The sequence below is a fragment of the Schistocerca nitens genome, chromosome 11 (assembly GCF_023898315.1).
Source record: "Schistocerca nitens isolate TAMUIC-IGC-003100 chromosome 11, iqSchNite1.1, whole genome shotgun sequence".
Taxonomy (NCBI): domain Eukaryota; kingdom Metazoa; phylum Arthropoda; class Insecta; order Orthoptera; family Acrididae; genus Schistocerca; species Schistocerca nitens.
The window spans coordinates 36,596,426-36,619,403 of record NC_064624.1 but is presented as its reverse complement, the minus strand read 5'-3'; the positions used below and the strand labels follow the sequence as shown (position 1 = coordinate 36,619,403).

The following is a 22,978-nucleotide window of genomic DNA, read 5'->3' as shown; positions in this document are numbered from 1 at the left end:
TTTGTTGCAATATGCTTGGGATAACAGTACATTTTCAGGCAGACAAACTTTCGAAATTACAGTTGTTACAATTTTCAACAACAGATGGCGCTGCAAGTGATGTGAAAGATATAGAAGACAACGCAGTCTGTGGGTGCGCCATTCTGTACGTCGTCTTTCTGCTGTAAGTGTTTGCTGTTCACAACGTGCAAGTGTGCTGTAGACAACATGGTTTATTCCTTAGAACAGAGGATTTTTCTGGTGTTGGAATTCCACCGCCTAGAACACAGTGTTGTTGCAACAGGACGAAGTTTTCAACGGAGGTTTAATGTAACCAAAGGACCGAAAAGCGATACAATAAAGGATCTGTTTGAAAAATTTCAACGGACTGGGAACGTGACGGATGAACGTGCTGGAAAGGTAGGGCGACCGCGTACGGCAACCACAGAGGGCAACGCGCAGCTAGTGCAGCAGGTGATCCAACAGCGGCCTCCGGTTTCCGTTCGCCGTGTTGCAGCTGCGGTCCAAATGCCGCCAACATCCACGTATCGTCTCATGCGCCAGAGTTTACACCTCTATCCATACAAAATTCAAACGCGGCAACCCCTCAGCGCCGCTACCATTGCTGCACGAGAGACATTCGCTAACGATATAGTGCACAGGATTGATGACGGCGATATGCATGTGGGCAGCATTTGGTTTACTGACGAAGCTTATTTTTACCTGGACGGCTTCGTCAATAAACAGAACTGGCGCATATGGGGAACCGAAAAGCCCCATGTTGTAGTCCCATCGTCCCTGCATCCTCAAAAAGTACTGGTCTGGGCCGCCATTTCTTCCAAAGGTATCATTGGCCCATTTTTCAGATCCGAAACGATTACTGCATCACGCTATCTGGACATTCTTCGTGAATTTGTGGCGGTACAAACTGCCTTAGACGACACTGCGAACACCTCGTGGTTTCTGCAAGATGGTGCCCGGCCACATCGCACGGCCGACGTCTTTAATTTCCTGAATGAATATTTCGATGATCGTGTGATTGCTTTGGGCTATCCGAAACATACAGGAGGCGGCGTGGATTGGCCTCCCTATTCGCCAGACATGAACCCCTGTAACTTCTTTCTGTGGGGACACTTGAAAGACCAGGTGTACCGCCAGAATCCAGAAACAATTGAACAGCTGAAGCAGTACATCTCATCTGCATGTGAAACCATTCCGCCAGACACGTTGTCAAAGGTTTCGGGTAATTTCATTCAGAGACTACGCCATATTATTGCTACGCATGGTGGATATGTGGAAAATATCGTACTATAGAGTTTCCCAGACCGCAGCGCCATCTGTTTTATATATAGTAAGACGTGCACTGGTTTATCCAGTAGTGATTCTCCAACAGAAAGAGGTTTCTACTTAATGGTAATTCATTGTTTTATAGCTTTATAACTTTATGTATTTTCCTTAATGTATGTAGCCCTCCAATTAAAGCTTTGTATACAACTTGTAGGTCTGAAGATGACCACAGTAGTGGTCGAAACCGGTCATCTTGATAAATAAATCATGATCAAGACTATTTTTAATAGTAAATATTTGTTAGACATTGATCACTGCCAATCCCATAATTTATTCAAAAGTAACTGTCTCTTCATGCTGCTGTGGAATGAATATGCACTGTGAACAGAATCGCTGGGTTACATGCTATCAACTACAATCACTGTGTGTGCAAATATTTGCAATTTTGCTTCAAAGTGGTGCTGTGGAATGGGTATGCACTGACAGTGGAATTTCTGGCATGCTTGCAATAAAATTGGCTGCGATCACTGTGTTCGCAATGGTTTGCAGTATTGGCTCTCTGTGCTGTTTGACAGGAAAGTTGCTGCCTTGCTTACAATTTAGTTTATTGCTGTGTTACCAAGGTTTCATTACATTCTCTGCCATTGTGGAAGGAGGATGCACTGACAGGTGAATTCCTGAGATGAAGCTGTTATGAGCAGCTGCCATGTTAGTAACTTTGTAAAATCCCACACCACCACATTTCTGTGAACTGGAAACTGAGCTAAGACATGAGTCGCATGCTGTTTCAAATTCTCTTTCTCCCCTCTACAATTAGGTTTTCTACAGTTTCACAGACTCGTTTAAGCTGAATACCGGGACGCCTCCTGAGAAAGGGCGTGGCTGACCTCCTTCCCCATGGCTCCCCAATTCCGGCTTCATCTCCAATCTCTACATGATTAGACCCACAAGGTCGTTGCACTTTAAATTACACCATACACACATTCCTGGATGCTTGATGGATGGAACTGCTTCCAGTGATTGTTCAGCAATCGTGTAACCACACAACAACGGGTGCTCGTCGTATTTCTGTGCTATAAATTATATCTGTTGATGTTCAGTGTCAAGTGCCAATCTCTGCACCAACCATCGATCCTGTGCAGGCCTTCCACAGTTCCTTTCCAATTTTATACAGCTAAAATTTCTCTATGTGGAGTCTCATCATCTGCAAAGAGGCTCATGGACTCTCCAACAGTATAAAACTAGGTTATTTACATGCAGTCTGAACAATAATGGTCCCAAAGCACTCCCTTTCAGTATGTCCATTGCTACTTTCACATCTGAAGACATCTCCATTAAGAATGAAACGCTTTGTTCCATTTGCTTGGAGCTCTTCAATGTCATCGCAAAACTGCCCTGATATTCTTTACACCACAATTCGATGCTGCAGTAAAACCTAACCTTGCTTCCTATTTATGGACTGAGGCTGTGTGTGATTACATGACACTTCCACGTTTGCAGTCCCTTGGTCTTCTGAGAGCTGACGTTACAGTCTTGTGTTCGGACCAGAAACTGCCAGCAGCCTGTGCACCGCTGCCTGTACCCAGGTTGTGGTTTGCAGCTTGCGTCATTAAGCTTTGCTAACGCTTGCACTAGCTAGCCTGTTGTCGTTAGTAGCTGCTGGTGGCACTGGGGGTTCAGTACAGAAGGAACATGTTTGCAGGAGCCAGTCAGGTGCCAGTATCCCAGTCCACCAATCAGAGCCAGGAGGACCTCTGCCTGACACAGGGATGCATCCAAGCAGGTTGGTACTTGTGCTCTCTTCACCTACTGCCTACAGCTGTGAATGTGCCCAGAGAAAAACAGGAAATACTCTTTCCAAGGAAAGTACCTGGCGACAAAAGTGGACTCATCACATAGTAGATGCAACGTTTTGTGAGGAGAATGAGTATGTGAGAGCGACATTGTGACAGAAAGAATGGAAATTTCTTGTGTGTGTGTTGAGGGAGGGGTGTGGGTGACAGACAGATGCAGAGAAAGATTGTGTTTGTGTGAAGGACAGGAAGCTTTGTGTGTGTGTGTGTGTGTGTGTGTGTGTGTGGTGTGAGTGAGTGAGAAAGCGAGAGGGACATTTGGTGTTTGTGTAAGGGAAGAAAATTTTTTTAAATTTATGTTTGTGCGTGTGTCTGTGTGAAAGAGAGAGAGAAAGTTTGTGTTTGTGTAAAGCAGAGGAGGCCTTTGTGTGAGTAGCAAGTGTGCTTGTGTGTGCATGTGCGCGTATGTGTGTGTGTGTGTGTGTGTGTGTGTGTGTGTGTGTGTGATAGAGGAAGACAGCATTACATCACACACAAAGCTACATACAGAATTACAAGTGCATGTTGGAAGTAGTGCTTTGAATTTCTCGTGTGAAAACCCTAAAAGCTTTTCGACAAGGCAAACGTTATTACCATTCAGCCCCTTTATTATTCATTGCTACATATTTATTTCCAACCTAGTTACCCTCCCGATGAACACATCCCTCCCAATGAGAGACCAGTTTGTTGATTCTGGCACTGTAGAATGTTTGATTCTGTTGACAGAGCCACAACCTCACGTCTGCTTGCATTACTTCGTAACTATGAAAATAAAGTCCTAGGACATTCCCTTTACATTTTGGAAGCAGATGAAAATTGGATGGAGCCAAGTCAGGACTTTATGGAGGACGACCGATGACAGTGGACCCAAGGTGTCGCAGTGCTCGTGTGTGTTCTGACACTGACTACCTGAAGGAGAGGGTGCTGCACGTGTGGACGAGCTGCTAGAATTCGAAAATAGATTGCTGCACCGTGTTTCTCACGCGCCTGCGTAGTTATATCACACACCGCCATGTTGCACGCTACGGCCTGGAGACCTCTAGCGACAGAGGGCTTCAAATACGCAGACATGATGGACAGAGATGCAGAATGTCAGTAACGTTAGTTTAATTTAAAAAGCTTTAACGGTTTTCATGTAAGAAATTCTGAGGTATTACTTTTCATCGCACCCTCGTACATGCCACTGAAACTTTTTTGGTGTGTGTCCAAGCAATCTCCACAGACAAAGGCAACTGTCAAATGATAATGTTCCATGAACAGGACTAGCAGTGAAAATTAAGGCCTTACCTGTGGTTACGCTATAGACATATAAAGTACCAGTGAGTATTTTGATACAATGTAGAACAGGCATAAAGACACTTCACTAATTATTAAATAGTGTAATATTTACATGACGTATGTTTCCCCTCAGGGAAATGGCCATCTTTAGAACTATCACTGCTCCAGTCAGGAGTTCTGCCTGCAAGGTCAGTGAGTAATTTCTGGTGTGGTGTTTGCCCGGACAGCGTCTGAGGTGCTGAGCAAATTGGACCCGTCGGCGGACCCCTGTGATGACTTCTACCAGTACGCGTGTGGCAACTACGTGCGCACCACCAACATCCCGGATGACAAGTCGTCGGTGGACACCATCTCAGCTCTCACCGACCACCTGCTGGAGAAGCTGCGCAACGCCATAGAAGAGGAGCTGACCGAAGCTGTCGTCCCACGGAGCCTGCAGCTGGCGCGCGACTTCTACAGGGCCTGCATGAACAAGCGTGAGTACTCGTGCCCCAGACTCTGGCAGGAGACACCTGCTACCTGAGCGAGAGCGCTGTGGGTCAGTAACCTGCGCTTGCTGCTGCAGTGTTTCCATCTCGCGTGTGAGTACGGCTACTTGCCTGTAACACCACGATCAGCGAACACTGCGTAGCGGATCTGTCAGTCTGATGTGGTCCAAGTTACCTTCCACCGCTGTTCTTCAAATACAGTCGCCTGTCTGTTTTGTTCTAGCGGTCTGGCTACTCTATACCACGGCCAAGTGCAAAGTTACTCTTCTCGACTTCTTCTCCTGGCTGGGTGATCCTGTAAGAGAGCGTCTCGCTATTTCCAGCTACTAAATGATGAACAGGTCTTCAACGACAATCTGCTGTATTGCTTCAACTATTTGTATCAGTTGTGAAGACAGATCCAATAAATAACTCATAGTTTCAAATACATAATGCAGCATACAAATACACCGAATTAAACTTGTGATCTAAGATTTACATTCTTTATTTGTCTTGAGTGTTTATATTGCAGTATGTCTGTCTACTCTAAGGTGTTCATGACAACTTCAAGTGACGTCACCAAGGCATAAACGTGCACCTCCAGCAGGTGGTAACGCGCCTTGCCACTGCAGGGGCCGCATCTGCATGGATTGCACATCGGGATAGATGCACTGTGAGTTTTTGCCAGTCCATAAATTGTTGATAAAAGACACGTCCATTCTCCGCCAGCGTGAGCGTCTGCAGTGGAACATTGGTCATTCTCACTAATAACCTACGTTACACTACACTACTCTCCTACGAGGGTGACCTTTTAGGTTTGAACATGAGCTAGCACCGGTCTTTCAGCCCCTCGCCGAAGTTACTTACCACCAAAATGCAAGTTGTGTACGTTCCGCAAGTAGTACTTGCTACTCAGGTATGACGGTCATCTTTCAAGGTTACAAGTCTGAATGAGTGTGAGCACTCGTCCCCAGACCCTACAGAATGCTATCTAATGCTAGCCTCGAGCACTGTATGTCTCTCACATACAGTGTAACTCAAAAGAATGGCAAATTTTGGAATGTGTTGCGGCAGTGCTGCAAGGTAGGTGGCCGCCGAATGACGGATACATTGATCAGCCAGAACATTATGACCATGGACCTACTATCTGTATAAAGCCATCCAGGCAGTAGCCGTGTCACCTGGCGAGGAATGATTGCTAGTCAGACATGCGCTCGGTGCATGTAGTGTCAGTAATCGTGCTGTCCACCTGTAGAATGGGGAGGGATGCTATCTACCTGACTTTGACCGAGGGCAAATTTTGATGGCCTGGAGGTTCTGCACGAACATTTCGTAAACTGCACGACTTTTCGGGCGTTTGAGGAGTGCTGTAGTGACTGACTTCAACACGTGGTGAGGTGAAACCGCGTCCAGACGTCATGCGGTTGTGGGACCACCACTCACTACAGATGTCGGACGTCATAGGCTGGACAGACTGGTAAAAACAGGACAGGTGGCCAACTGTGGTGGATCCAACATCAGACTGTAATGCAGGGCAGAGTACAGCTGTGTCTTAAAGCAGGGTAGGACAGCTGTGTCTTAAGCAGACAGTGCACCAAACACTCCTAACAGTAGGCCTCTGCAGCCGACGACCCGTGCATGTACCAGTGGTAACACCACGGCATCGGCTACTAAGACTCAAATGGGCGCGTCACCATCAGCACTGGACGTTGGCGCAGTGGCAGAGCACTGTACGTTCTGATGAGTTCCCATACCTCCTTTATCATGCTGATGGGATGGGACGATTCCGTCGTCTTCCAGGGCAACAGCTCCTTGACATCTGTACTTCGTGATGGAGAGAATCTGGCAGCGTCCTCATTATGCTTGGGTAGCATTCATGTGAGCATCCATGGGTCCAGTGAAGCTATGGCAAGGCATCCTGACGATCAAGGAGTACTGTACACTGGTTGCAGACCATGTACATCCCTTTATGACAATCATGTTTCCCGGCAACAATGGCATTTTTCAACAAGGAAATGCGCCACGTCACAAAGAAAGATGTGTATTGGAGTGGTTTAGGGAACACGGTTACGAGATCCAGTTGATGTGCTGGTCTCCAACTCGCCAGCTATGAACCCCATCGAACACATGTGGGAAGTGACTGAACGTGGCGTCAGAGTTCGTCGTCACCTCCCCGGAACTGACGGGAATTATGTGACTTGTGTGTGCTGATGTGGTGCAAACTCCCTCCAGCGATCTGCCAAGGCGTCATAGCTTCCATGCCACGACGCCTTTCAAATGTTACCCACACCATGGGCGGACATACCGGCTGTCAGGTAGCTGGTCACAATGTTCTGGCTGGTCAGTGTAGAATGCTGCTCACAGTAAAGAATAAAAATGGAACAATGGAACTGGGTGCAGCATCCCATTATGGCAAAATCCTATTACACGAATGTATGTATGGAGGCGTCATTTCAACATGGGTCAACGTGGTCGTGTTTCTTTATCGCGTGAAATCAGCACCTGTGTCCGTAATTCTGAAGCCACGGGTTCTGCATTGAAGAAGCAGTTTGCAGGGATACTCCAAATACATATGGGAGACAATATTGAGGCTGTGCGAAATGCTTTCGCAAGAAGTCCAAAGTGCTGTCTTCGACGTCAGACAGTCTGTCAACAGTTGTATCCTTCGACTGTTCAGTACACTCTGAAAGTGAATTTAAAGTTCCATTGCTACAAGCTGCGTGGAATTCTCTGTACTGTAAATTGACATAAATAAATATGTGTAAAATAATTGTGAATTGTGTTGATGCATTAGCCTCCATTCCAAAATTTGCCGTTTTTTGAGTCACTCTCTACTATTTGCTACACTGGGTACTCACACTGAGGTTACGTGGCCGATGTTCTTGTAGAGAAATTAGTAGTGCAAGGTAATTCTGATACTTGCTGCTGACAACTGTCCAGAGTTTCAGCCACCTGCCACACACAGCGCAAGTTTTAGGTAAACACGAATGGCGACTCGTTTGGAAAACTGGCCAGGCGAAGAATCCGCTCAGTTATTCGATACCTGTGGCCGAAACATTTTACCGCGTCTGAGATCCAGTGTTAATCAGGCCCCTGGCAAGGTAATCCTAACAGAAAGCCAGAATAGCCAATGTGAGTAATCACACACCACTGACAATACGAAATAAAATGTATTAATTCACTTAGTTGTAAAGCGTCAAAACCACTGAACTTGTCCAGAAGCAATTCAGAATTTACAATGAGGTTCCACGCAAATTAAATCTTGTCCTATCGTAGCTGTCCAGCAAATAAACAAACAAAAACAAAAAAATGGAAAAAATTATCTCCACAAATTAGAAATCACAGATGAAAATTTCTTCCCACAGTATATTCAATGTTAATAAATGCTGGAAAACACACCAGATTCCTTGCTTCATCAGATCACGTCACAAGACATCAGATGACACTAGAAAAGTGTTACAGTACCACTACACCAATTCGAACTTTACAAATCAAAATTCAAAGATATGCTGAGCTGATTCATTACCTACATCAGTGGTTCCAACATTCCTGAGACGATTACCCATAAGCGCAGTCAGATATTAGCTATTGTCCCACTCTCTACCCTTAGATCTGCCAGTTCCCCCGCTCTCACATTTCCACAAGCGCCTAATGAAACTTCAGAATGAAAAATAATTAGATCTGAACATTTTTACTTTTAAAATGACGAAGGGTAAATGATATAGAGTTCCTCTAAGTATTTTATGGAACCATAAACCGACGAGTCAAATAGTTGATACTCTTCATTTCTTACAAACTTTTTTTATGAAGCAGGAAGCAGTTCTCAGTGCATCGAGATTGCTATCTAAAAGCCGTTATCATAAAAAAAAGGTTAGTATCCATGCTGAGGGTAGACACTTGCTACATAACATGCTTCTTTTGCACCACTTCTGTTCCGAGCGACACTTGCTTCACCTGCACTCCACATCAACACTCAAAACACAACAAGTTAAAATATGTACACTAAGCTTACTGCATGTAAATAATTTGCTTGGAGGACTCCTCACTTCTGAATTGGCAGATACTGGAAGACTACAAGCTGTCAGTGCTCTGTGTCTGACCACCACAAATGATGGTGATGATGATGATAGTACAGCGGAAATCGTTAAAACTAAACACAGCTCCAGAGCCCGACGCAATGGCTGTCAGATTCTATATTGAATTTGCGGCTGAGTTACACCCTGTTTTGACAACAATCTATCATAGATTCCTTGAACAAAACACCGTGCCCAGTTCTGGGAGAAAAGCACAGGTCACACCAGTCTACAAGAATGGCAGTAGAAGTGATCCACAAAACTACCGTCCAGTATCCTTGATGTCGATTTGTTGTAGAATCTCAGAACATATTCTGAGCTCAAATATAATGAGGCATCTCGAATAGAATGACGTACTCAGTGTAACCGAGCGTAGATTCCGAAGATATCGATCATGTGAAACTCAACCTGCGTTTTTCTCATATGGTACACTGAAAGCTTAGAATCAAGGCAGGCAGGAGGATACAGTATTTCTCGATTTCCGAAAAGAATTTGAGTCAGTTTCTGTTGGCAGCGCCGACGCACTCGTCCACCCGCTGGAGTACTCGAAGGTGTGTCCACGCTAGGTTCCTCGCCCCCTGGCGCAGTTGTAAGACCGGTTACTGCTGCTATAGTAGCAGGTTATAAAGATTTGAGTGAGGCTGAAGGAGGTGTTACAGTCGGCGCACGAGCGGTGGGAAACAGCATCTCCGTGGTAGCGATGAGTGTGCCGTGAATAACAGGAATGATGCAAAACATCAGATCTCCGACATCACTATGGCCGGGAAAAGATCCTGCAGGAACGAGACCAACAACGCCCGAAGAGAATCATGTAGTTCTGCGCTATCAACAAATGTCAGCATACGAACCATTTACCGAAACATCATCGATATTGGCTTTTGGAGCCGAAGGTCCACTCGTGTACCCTTGATGACTGCACGACACAAAGCTTTACTCCTCACCTGGGCTCGTGAACACCGAAATTGGATGGTTGATGACTGGGAACGTGTTGCCTGGTATAACGAGTCTCGTTTCAAATTGTACCGAGCGTAAGGACGTGTACGGGTGTGGAGACACCCGCATGAATCCATAGTCCCTGTATGTCAGCAGTGAACTGTTCAAGGCGGTAGAGGCTTTGTAATTGTGTGAGGCGTGCGTTGTCGTTGTGATATGGGACCCCTGACACGTCTATATCTGACTCTGACATGTGACACGTAGGTAAGCGTCCTGTCTGATCATCTGCATCCATTCGTATCCATTGTGCATTCTGACGGACTTGGTCAATTCCAGTAGGACAATGCGACACCCCGCACTTCCAGGATTGCTACAGAGTGGCTCCATGAACTCTGTTCTGAGTTTAAACACTTCTGCTGGCCACCAATCTCCCCAGACTTGAACATTATTGAGCATATTTCAGATGCAACGTGCTGTTCCGAAGAGATCTTCATCCCCTCGTACTCTTGCAAATTTATGGACAGCCTTGCAAGATGAATGGTGTCAGTTCCCTCCAGCACTACTTCACACATTAGTCGAGTCCATGCCACGTCGTGTAGTGGAACTTCTGCGTGCGCTCGGGGATCCTACACTATACTTGACAGGTGTACCAGTTTATTTGGCTCTGCGGTGTTATTCGAGGGATAAACACTCAAGTCTGTCGTCTTCACCACTACTCGAGGCTTAGCGAACACAGCTGCGGACAGCTGCGGCGCATCATGAAGCTCAGCCAGATACACCGCAGGCGACTGACGACGATCGATCGTGGTCTTTTTATACAGTCAGCTTTTGAAAATTCGTAGGAAGTGAATATCTGTGGAAAGTAATCAACATATCATGTTAAAAGTCAAAATGTATGACATAATTATGGGTTTACATCATGTGACAAAGCATTGTGTCATTATTAAATTATTTCGTTATGTTTTAGACAGTTGCATAATGCTTTGTCTGAATGCTCGTGCGCAAGTTAAGTGATTCAGCTTGAGCTTGGCCGGGTGATAAGGAAGTACCGAACTCATTCGCTCTCCTACGCTTTCTTCCTCACACGCTAGTACATATCTCGAAATTCAACACTGACACAGCCATCTGTATAGCTAAAAATTTTATTTAATAAATCTGTAATCTTCTCTGAGGGGTGGCTACCTCATTACACCTTTAAATACAATTTAAATGAATGAGGTTGTTTGCAGAATGTGGGTCTCGAGTGCAAGTGTGAAAATCATAGAAGGTTAATTTAAACAAAAACAAGGAGTAGGGTGAAAACCGGCTTATAAAAATCGCAGTTATGCTGAAACGCAATATAATCACCAATGTTGTGGCGCGAGATAACATATTTCATGTGTAAATACAATTCAATGGACCATACGCCTCTGCATTACCGTGGGAGACAATGGACAAAAGCAAATAGCCACATATTAGAACTGATGCCTCAAACATGGTTTTACGAGTGAAAGAACAATGAGGTAAGCTAAAACTTGGGTGACTGAAGAACGATTAGATACTGATCAGCATACTCAAAGCGAAAACAAACACCCAAGATTCCTCACGGTAGTCGCCACTGCAAAATGTATCACAGACAGAAACCTAATTGCCCATTATTAGGAAAGCCACATAATGTCCTGTCACGTAGATACAGCGTAACTGTGCAAAGGCGGCAGCGATCTCACGATGTTACAGAACGAGGTCAGACGAGTGAGTCCATTTCACTGTCACAAGTCAATGTACATACACTACAATGACAGAAAGAAAAATCCCCATACCAAGGAAGAGTTGTACGAGACAAACGAAAGTTTACAGGCGTGTCTCTACATCTCAGAGATGTCGCCTGTCGAGATTTCGCGCCAGCCGAATAAGAGTGGCGTTAGTAGCGCCACTGTGGGGACGCAAATCAGGTTTTCTTTTTATACTCGCTGTAACGGTCGTGATCATTAGTTACCTTTGAGATCGGGCGCAGTGATTAAATGTCAGTCAAGAATGCCTTTGAGACGATGAATAAGCCATGATCAACAGGTAACTGAACTTGAACGGCATCGTGTAGTGGGGCTACCAGAAACTTGATGTTACTTCTACGCTACTGCAGAAAGACTCGAAGAAATGTTGCCACTGTAGACGATTGCTGGCAGCAGTAGTGACGAGAGTGTACAGACTGGCCTCTGGAGGGCCACGTGGCACTACCGACAGGGAGGACCGTCGTGTTCAGCGTATGGCTCTGGAGCATCTTACAGCAACGGCATTCGAACAGCGTTTTACACCACAGTGAGATAACGAACTGCTACAAATTGAGTTCTTCGAGGACAACTCCGAGCCCGACGCCCTGTTGGGGGCATTCCACTGACCCCAAACCACGGCCATCTGCAAATTCATTGGACTCATTGGATAGTGGACTGGAGTTATGCTGTGTTTTATGCTGAAAGCCCGTTTTGCCTCGGTGCCGATGGTCCCGTGCGCTACTTAGAAGGCCCCCAACTGAGGGCCTGCAACCAGTCTGTCTGCTCGCTAGACACACTGGACCTACACCAGCTGCTATCGTCTGGGGTGCGATTTCTTACGACAGCAGCAGCTCTCTCGTGGTGCACCCACACAAGAAGTGCAGACCCCACATTTCACAGTTACGTGTACACTTATAGCGCGTGTGGCCTTGAAGCGCGTTTCACATGGTTGCCCATCTGTGCAGTGGTCAATAGCGGGACCTCTGCTAGAGGATCAGTTGTGCACTCATCAGAAAAAATGTCTATCCACTACCTGTTCGCCGGACAAAGGTTCTTTGATACGAATACCGCAGGACCTGTTTGCACGATCCTTTAATCTTATGAGAGCAGTTCTCGATAGCGCCAGGAAATATGAGCCTCTCCCTAGTTCCCAGTTGACTGACGGAGCAATGTGGGCCGCCCTGACCAATTCTTCATCCTGTCTCCATGTAGAGACTCGTGACCTTCTGGGTATTGGGCGTCTCGCTACCGCACCGTTATCTCTAAATCTAACCCATTTCCTTGCTGTGGAAGCATCAAACACGATAACGACGTCCTACCCCAGCTGAACCAACATCGTTTCCAAAGAGAGCAATTTTTCGCTCGCGAACATCCAAATCAGCCATTTTGAAGCAGACCTATAACGTACGCCAATTAGCTGAAAACTACATAGACACCAGGTGGTGGTCGAAGTAATTAGAAATAAGTACATCCATTTTCAATATTTTTACTATGAAGATTGGTCTATTTAGAAATTAGCCTACTATAAAATGGAATCTTCTGAAACAATTTGGAACTTATAAAAGCCTACTACTGCACAATTTGCAGCGAATTAAGATTTAAAATAAGAGAAAAGACAACTGACTACAGTAAGGTTGGAGCGCTCGTCTTTTATGTTCATAAACTGTTAACCTATTCTCTTTTCATTCATTTATTTATTTACTTGATCTCATTTTGTTCGTTACTGTTCTTTGCATTTGTGTGGGGCGGACGCCACATGACACCAGTTCAAGTTCATCGTTTATCCATGCACTCCGTTTTTTTTTTTTTTATTATTATTATTAGACAGGGCAGCTAAGCCTGTGACCGAACGCGCTGAGCTATGGTGCCGTCTATCCACTAAGCCAATGAAAAGGCGTGAAACACTCGCCATTGTAGTAATCCTACCGACATGGGGTTCTTATATTTCAACCATGTCTACGTGCGCGAATAATGATTTTCCAAAGAAATGATGAGTTAAACTGCTATGAATCTCGACGTATACTGTAGCCAAACTGTAATATTGCTTCTGTTTGACGATGTAAACACCAAACTGAAGTTCCAAAGACCGCTACAGTTCTGAACACTGACACTTGTGAACTCGGGCATGCACAATACTCTGTACTTGGATTGTAAAGTGTTCGGGCCGGGCAGTCTTTTCTCCTCTCATTGCACGACGCAGACCAGCACGGCAGTCATCGCGGGGGCGGGAAGACGAGTGTGTCTCTGTCTGACGGCTCGAGGCCTCGTGGAACGAATTATACCGTCCAGCTGTTGGCAGGCTCCAGTAAAGGCTCAAACAACCCGTCAAGACAAACCGTGCAGTTTCTCCGCAGTGATGTACTACACCAGCAGACAGACAGCTAACTGCAGATGTTTTGAGACAGAAAAGTGACTGTTGTCACATGCGTGAATATGCGGCACGAAATGTGCAGCTGCTTTTCAAAATGCGAGGCTTACAACCCACAGATCTGTGTGTTGGCCTTACAAGGACCCGTCAGGTCGCTTCGTTACTGGTGACAAGGAATCTTGGGTCATTCGCCGCACTGTACCTACAAGCTACGTACCTTTTTACCTGTCAGTTAACTGTACCAACCGTGACGACAGTTAAAGATCAGTGTGGTGTAACATGGGTTATTCGTAAGGATAATCTACACTAGGGGGAAAAGTACCCCAAATACACGTTTTTCATATTAAGTGCCTTGTGCTGCCACCTACTGCCACGTACTCCATATCAGCGACGTCAGTAGTCATTAGACATCGCGAGAGAGCTGAATGGGGCGCTCTGCGGAACTGAGCTTCGAACGTGGTCAGGTGATTGGGTGTCACTTGCGTCATACGTCTGTAGGCGAGATTTCATGGTTGAGCGGCTGCTCATACGCCACACATCACGCCGAAAAATGCCAAACGACGCCTCGCTTGGTGAAAGGAGAGCAAACATTGGACGATTGTACATTGGAAAAACGTTTTGTGGAATGACGAATCACGAATGTGGCGATCCGATGGCAGGGGGTGGGTATGGCGAATGCCTGGCGAACATTGCCAGCGCGTGTAGAGCCAACAGTAAAGTTCGGAAAGTTGGAAGGTGGTAGTGTTATGGTGTGGTCGTGTTTTTTATGGAGGGGTCTTGCACCCCTTGTTGTTTTGCGTGGCACTATACAGCGCAGACCTGTGTTGATCTTTTAAGCACCTTTTTGCTTCCCATTGTTGACGAGCAATTTGGGGATGGCGACTGCATCTTTCAACACGATCGAGCACCTGTTCATAACGCATGGCCTGTGACGGAGTGATTCCACGACAATAACATCCTTGTAGTGGACTGGCCTGTACAGAGTCCTGACCTGAATCCTATAGAACACCTTTGGGATGTTTTGCAACGCCGAGCCTGGCCTCACCGACGGACATCGATGCCTCTCCTCAGTGCAGCACTCCGTGAAAAATGGGCTGCCATTCCCCAAGAAACCTTCCAGCACCTGAATGAACGTATGTCTGCGAAAGCGGAAGCTGTCATCAAGGCTAAGGGTGGGCCAACACCTTACTGAATTCCAGCATTACCGATGGAGGGCGCCACGAACTTGTAAGTCATTTTCAGCCAGGTGTCCGGATACTTTTGATCACATAGTGTATGTTCCACTAAAGGCACTCACGCTGGCTAAAGATGATCGTGTCTTTTATAGACATTTTATGTAATGGGAAAATTTCAATGTGCATACCCCGTTCTGTGCACTGTGCGGTTGTTACGTATGCAGTGACGTAACACTGCAGGGGCGAGTCGCGGTGTGGTGACTGCAGTAGCTGCAGCTGCACATTTATGCCTTTGCGGCGAACCTTCAAGGTGTCATGGAGACCCTAGAGAAAACAGACATAGTACAGTGTAAATGCTCAAGAAGAATGAAGACTAAATCTTAGAACTTAGGTTCAGCTCGGTGTGCTCATGATGTATTTGAAGCTGTGAGTTGCCGACAACTGGATCTATGTTCACAATTGATGTGAATAGTTGAAACAATGCAGCTCACTGTCGCTGAAGACGTGCTCGTCATTGAGTAGCTGCAGTTTGTGAGACACTGTCTTACAGCATCACCCTGTCTGGAGATTAAGTCGAGAAGAATAAGTTCGCCCACAACCGTGATACGGAGTAGCCGGACCACGAGGACGAAATAAACAGGCGGCTGTGTTTGATGGAGAATAGTAAAAGGTAACTTGGACCACATTATACTGACAGATCTACCGCGAAGTGTTTCCACCAAGTCGCCACACGCCATACAAACACACGCGAAAGGAGAACACCGCAAAGTGTTTTGCATATATTGCTTCGCACTTCAGGACGCTTCCTAAAAATCTGTTGTGTCCCCACAGCGTGTAGCTCTAGATGTACTAAAAAAAGACTCGCACACTCAGTATGTTATTTACTATGACATAGTATACTGATGGCGCTTCATGCACATCCTACCGCGAGATATTCTCTGTCTGTTCTCTGTATTAATGGTCCTCCAGGAAAGCTTGGGGGCCACTTGGAACACCTGTTCCAGATATCATTCCAGTCATGCATGAGTGAAACTTGGAAGACCTCCTGTGTATACTACCGAATCTTTTGTCAAAGCACACTTCAGCACTTCAATTAAATATGTCAGCAATCTCGCTGAAGTTACTTTCAACACTTTCTTTAGATATCATGAGAGCTTTCCTTATGTGATCAATCAGAACACCAGCTCCAGATAACATGTCCTTGAGCTGACAATATAAACACTCAGACAGTAAAATCGAAAGGGTGAATTTTAAAGCGTTAAAAATATCAGGACCTCCATATACCAAGAAAGCCACATATGGCAACAACTCTCTTTTGGGGGGGGGGGGGTGTTTACATGGGTGCATTTGGAATGCCACATATGGATACCATGACAGCCTTCCTTTGCAGCAACTTTCCTAGATACAGTGGAACACTTCTTCCAGATACCTTGGAAACTGTCTTTAGAGGTATACTACAAACACCTTGTTGCCATGGCAATTTACTGCGTGTGGTGCTGCAGAGTAAGAGTAAAATGAGCTCTTGTATGAATATTGCCCGTTTCCTGACTCATTCATTGATGTTACTCGGTAATTACAGTCTCTGGTATCAGCCTACCATATTCTCATCCTAGTCTTCCAATGTTCCCTCATGGAAGTGAAATTGCCCGGATGCTGCCCAATAGCTAAGTTCCGATGTGTGATCTGGGGCAGGAGTGCGTCCAAGCACTGGGAATCCGGTTAGCTGAAGATCCCCCTGTGGGGGCCCTCAGCACAGATCGAGTCCCGCGGCGTGGGGCCGCTCCAGAGGGTGCTGCAGGAGCTGGGCGGCTGGCCCGCCGTGGAGGGCGGCTCCTGGGACGAGGCGGGCTTCGACTGGCGGCAGAGCGTCTACCGCTTCCGCAGGGCCGGATTCAGCACTGACTACTTCATCAAGTTCTCGGTGGAGACCGACCACCGCAACTCAACGCAGCGCTGCATTTACGTGAGTACTGAAGTCCTGAGAATCAGTGTCTAGAGATGGGTACATAGAATTGCGTTGCCTGATAACCTGCCTAGCAGATCATCTGTCGGTGTCTAGAGATGGTTACACAGAAATAGGATGCCTGGCAACCTGTCTAGTAGATTATAAACTGTCTTTCATGTAGGAGACGAAACCAACTATGGAAATTTAAGATTCAAGGTTCTAATCATGTGAGTCATATGGGCAAGGCTTATGCACTGAATCGAAGCTACTGCCAATACCTTTCAGGTCAGGAAGGACACTTTGATCATCCTGATATATGTAAACCAAGAAACGAAAGTGCATCATCCACATTGGTTTTTTGAATAGGACTTTTTTCCTCCTTTTCGTCAGGAATACGTCCCTACAGTTTGTTGGATTTAGCGTGAACATTAATAAAACCAACTATATATATATATATATATATATATATATATATATATATATATATATATATATATATATCTGTGTGTGTGTGTGTGTGTTACATACTTTCTTAACTTAAGCTGAGTGTAATGGCTGCTTCAGTTTTTCAGATACATTCAATACAAATGTACGGTACATGAATTGTCTTGCAATTTGCGTAATAGTGGTCAATGTCAATGTATGTCTACAGTTAGTTGCTGTAGTTGAAGGAAATACTACTGGACTGTGATTGTGAAATAAATTATAAACTCTTCAGCTTAATTAGAAAAAAATCCAACATAAACACTCAGACAGTAAAACTGAAAGGATGAATTTTCAAGCGTTAAAAATTTCAAACTGCCCATGCTGCTACACATTGCAAATCTGATAATTCAACACAACTATAAGGGAAAAAGGTTTCTTTGAGTAAAAAATTACTTTTAATGGTGTACACATAATAATTTTTCTATAAATAATACAGAATCAGTAGTTATAAGGAACAAAGCAAAAAACCTTAATTAAGAGATAAGTCAAATTCAGTACTGAGGTAAATTAAATAAGGAACTGAAACCAAATCGAAATAGTTCAGGACATTCCATCAGTGTCATTCTTCCTCTCTGTATTTCTTTTTCTTTGCATTACTCCCCCTCCCCCTTATTCTCTCTCTCTCTATCTCTCTCACGCGTGTGTATCTGTGTGTGTGTGTGTTTCATTGCAGCCCATCCTTGTGTTTCTCACCTACTTCAGTGTCTCTTTACATATCCTATCTTTCCTTATCTTCCTTCCCCTAACTCTCCCTCTGACTCCATTATTCATTCATTGATTCTCGGAGCTATACTTTATCTCTTTCCTTATCTCACACTTCTCGTCTTTCTATCTAGCTCCTTCTGCCATTTTCTGGCTTCACCTTCCTCTTTCCCCTTTCTTCACTGTCTGTCAACCTCACTCTTTCCCTCTCGGTCTTTGCTCTCTCTCTCACACAGTATGTTTTTCACTCCTCTTTCTTTCATGTCACTGTGTGTGCGCGCGCGCGCGCGCGCGTGTGTGTGTGTGTGTGTGTGTGTGACGTCTTTCTCAGCTTATGACTCTCATCCTCACCTCCTCACTCTCTATCTAATTTTTCTTCCGTCTTTCCATCTCTCTAATTTCCTTTCTCTAAACATCCCTCTTCTCTGTTTGTAGCACACTCTGTGTTTGACCCAGACTTTGTACATTAACCCCCCCCCCACCCTCACTCTATAACCCTATGTATCTTTCACTCGCCCTCTCAGTCTCTTCCCCTCTCTCATTTTCCCTTTGCCTCCTTCTTTTCGTCACGGTCTGCATTTCCTCCTCCCTCGTCATCTTGCTCACTATGTCTAATTCATCCTTTTGCTCTCTGTCTTTTTTGTATTGCTCTTCCTATGCTACTTTCTTTACTCCAATCTGTGTCTTTAGATCTCTCCCTCCCTCTCACTCTCTTGTATTTTCTTATTCTCAGTTTCTCTCTTTCTTTTTATTTTTTCTCTGTCTTTCTTTCACTCACCATCTCTTTTTCTCTCTCACTGTCTGCTACTCTCCTGCTTGCTTTCACAGTCTCTCACCTTCCCTCTCTCTCTCTCTCTCTCGTCCCCCTTCTTTGTTTCTTGCTCTGACTCAGCCCGTCTCGTCTCTCTCAGTTTAATACTGCTCTTTACTTTCTCTCACATGGCCTCTCTGTCCCTTGCTTGATCACCCTCTCTGTCCCTCTCACTTTTTGTACCTCTCTCACTGTACACTTGCTTTATAGTTTTCTGTCAGCGTCTGTCACTGTTTCTCTCTCTGGATCTTTCGTTCACTCCTTCTCGATCTCTGTCACCTTCTCTCTCCCACTATTCCCCTTCTTTCTGTATCTGACAGGAGTTAATACTTCCCTTACTTTTCTGCAGCTGGACCGGGCATCGCCAGGACTAAGTCACGAGTTCCTTCTGAGGCCTCCCCCAAACAAGCAGGTGGATGCGTATTACAAGTACCAGGTGGACCTAGCAGTTCTGCTGGGTGGTGACAGAGTGCGCGCACAGCGTGAGCTCAGGCAGTCCCTCGAGTTCGAGAGACATCTGGCCATAGTGAGTATATGGTACGGTGAGTGAGGAGAGTACAGTTTCCATCACTGTCGTGCCAACTCTCGCTTAATCCTCGATATAACAATGGTTCTAAGAGTTGTCATAAACTTCAAAGTTGGAATATAATATGTTCGAAAAATATAGTAACATCGTAAGTTGAGTCCTTACATGTAAACCTCCAGCCATGTCATTCTTTGTTGTAGAAACGTAGATACTGAATTTGAGCGCCGTATAGAAACCGAAGCACTAAAGGAACTGGTATAGGCATGCGTATTCAAATACAAAGTAAACAGGCAGAATACGTCGCTGCAGTCGGCAACGCCTATATAAGACAACAAGTATCTGATGCAGTTGTTAGATCGGTTACTGCTGCTACAATGGCATGTTAACAAGATTTAATTGAGTTTGAACTTGGTCTTATAGTCGGTGTGTGACCAATGGGTCCCAGCATCTCTGAGGTAGCAATGAACTGGGTATTTTCCCGTGCGACCATTTCACGAGTGTACTGTGAATATCAGGAACCCGGCAAAACATCAAATCTCCGACAATTCTGAGGCCAGAAAAAGATTCTGCAAGAACGGGACCAATGACGACTGAAGACAGAAGTGCAACCTTAGCGCAAAATACTGCTGATTTCAATGCTGGGCCATCAACAAGTGTCTCCGTGCGCACCATTCGACGAAACATCATCGATATGGGCTTTTGGAGCCGAAGGCCCACTCATGTACCCTTGATGACTGCACAACACAAAGCTTTACGCCTCGCCTGGCCCGTGAACACCAATAATGGACTGTTGAAGACTGGAAAAATGTTGCCTCGGTGGGCGAGTCTCGCTTCAAATTGTATTGAGCGGATGGACGTGTACGGGTATGGCGACAACCTCATGAATCTGTGGACCCTGCATGTCAGCATGGTGTAGGGCGTGTGTAGTTGGAGGGGTATACGACTGTGACAGGTGACACGTACGATAGCATCCTGTCTGATCACCTGCATCCATTCATGTCCATTGTGCATTCCAATGCACGTGGGCAATTCCAGCAAGACAATGCGGCACTCCACACGTCCAGAATTGCTACAGAATGGCTCCAAGAACACTTTTATAAGTTTAAACACTTCCGCTGGCCACCAAACTCCCCAGACATGAAAATTATTGAGTGTATCTGGGATGCTTTGTAACGTGCTGTCCAGAAGAGACCTCCCTGTGTCAATCCATTCTCAATCACTGCTTCACTTTCATGCCCTCGACTGTTATAACTGCTGTCTGGTTTCTGTAAAAGTTCTAAACAGCCCCTTGCTTCCTGGATTGTACCTCTGCTGCCTACAGAATTTCAAAGATAGTGTTCCAGTCAACATTGTCAAAAGCTTTCTCTACGTCTACAAATGATATAAACGTACATTTTCCTTTCAGTAACCTATCTTCTAAGGTAGGTCGAAGGGTAAGTATTGCCTCGCGTGTTCCTACATTTCTTTAGTATCTCAACTAATCTCAGTGCGGACTATTTTGTTTCTACCAGTTTTGGCATCCTTCTATAAAGAAGTCGTGTTAGTATTTTGCAACCATGACACATTAAACTAATAGTTCTATACTATTCACACCTATTAGCAAGAGCTTTGTTGGAATTGGAATAATACATTTTTTTTCTAGAAGTGTGAGGGTATTGCGCCTGTCTCAATAAAACTTGCACACTACGTGGCTGGGTCTCCTAAGTCTGTCAGTAGGTCTGATGGAATGTCGTCTACTGCTGGAGCCTTGTTTCGACTTACGACTTTCAGTGCTCCGTCAAATTCTTTTCGCAATATCATAACTTCCATCTTTATTTTCGTCCTCTTACATTTCCACAAAATTGCCTGCAAGTTCATACCGCCTGTGTATACACTCTATATACCCCTTCCACCTTCCAGCTTTCCCTTCTTTGCTTAGGACTGGTTTTCCATCTGAGCTCTTGATATTCATACCACTGCTTCCCTTTTCTTCAAAGGCCTCTTTAATTTTCTTGTAGACAGTATCTCTCTTTCCCCTAATGATATGTGCTTATAAATCCTTAGTTTTCTCCTCTAGCCGTTCCTGCTTAGCCATTTTGCACTTCCTTTCAATCTTATCTTTTAGACGTTTGTATTTCCTTTCGCCACCTTCATTTGCTGCATTTTTGTATTTTCTCCTTTCATTAATTAATTACTATTTCGCCTCTCAAAATTACCCATTCGCCTTCCATTGTATTCCTTTCCCCTCTTCCACTCAATCGTTCCCTAAAGCTCCCTCTAAAACTCCGAACAACCTTTGGTTCTTTAAACTTATCCAGGTCCCATATCGTTAATTTTCTATCTTTTTTCAATTTCTTTACTTTTAATTTAGAGTTCATGACCAATAGGCCCATATTGTGGTCACAGTCCACATCTGCCCCCGGAAATATCTTACAATTTAAAATCCAGTTGTGAAATATCTGTCTTAGCATCACAATTGAGTCTGAAACCTTCCAGTGTCTCAGGTCTCTTCCACACATACAGCTTTCTTCCATAAATCTTAAACCAAGTGTTAGCGATGATTAAATTATGTTCTGTGCAAAATTCTAGAAGGTGGTTTCCTCTTTCCATCATCCTATTATTTTTCCTTCTCTTCCTTTCGCTTCTATCGAATTTCAATCCTTCATCACAGTTAAATTTTCATCTCCCTTAACTATTTGAATAATTTAGTTTGTCTGATGACACATTTCTTGAATCTCTTAATCACTTACGGAGCTAGTTGGAATATAAGCTAGCACTATCATGGCAGTTGTGAGCTTTGTGTCTTTTTTGGCTACAATAATGCGTTCACTATGCAGTTCATAGTAGCTTACCAGCATTCTTATTTTTCATTCATTATTAAAGGCATTGCTGCATCACCCCTATTTGATTTTGTATTTATAGCTCTGTATTCGCCTGACCAGACGTCCTGTTCCTCTTGCCACCAAACTTCACTAATGCCCACTAAGTCTACCTTCAACTGACCCATTTCCCTGGCTAAATTTTATAATCTACGTACAAAATTAAAGGATCCAATATTCCACACTCCGATCTGTACAATGCCAGTTTTGGTTCTCTTGGTGACAACGTCCTCCTGTGTAGTCCTGGTGTTCCGAATGAGGAGACTAATTTACCTCCAAAATATTGTACTAAAGATAATGCCGTCATCATCTAACCATACAGGAGAGCTGAATGTGCTCGGGAAATATTATTTTTGTAGTGTTCTCTTGCTTCAGCCGTTTGCAGTACCAGCATAGCAAGGCCATTTTGGTTCATGTTATAAGGCCAGGGTAGTCACTCATGCAGGCTGTTGCCCCTGCAATCACTGAAAAAGCTGCTGCCTCTCTTCAGGAACCACATGTTTGCCTGAC

The 22,978-nt window shown here is 44.8% G+C and overlaps 1 protein-coding gene across 4 annotated transcripts in view; it reads left to right on the top strand.

The window, feature by feature from the left end:
- The window catches only part of LOC126213259 (neprilysin-2-like), a 255,251-nt gene that overhangs the window by 107,535 nt on the left and 124,738 nt on the right, over window positions 1-22,978 (top strand). For 3 of the 4 annotated variants that reach the window (XM_049940914.1, XM_049940913.1, XM_049940916.1), the window contains 4 exons: window positions 2,969-3,049; window positions 4,604-4,852; window positions 16,892-17,103; window positions 19,434-19,610. In XM_049940914.1, coding sequence (XP_049796871.1) covers window positions 2,969-3,049; window positions 4,604-4,852; window positions 16,892-17,103; window positions 19,434-19,610 — 719 coding nt within the window. The remainder of the gene's footprint in view (window positions 1-2,968; window positions 3,050-4,603; window positions 4,853-16,891; window positions 17,104-19,433; window positions 19,611-22,978) is intronic. The other variant, XM_049940915.1, reaches the window with a different exon arrangement.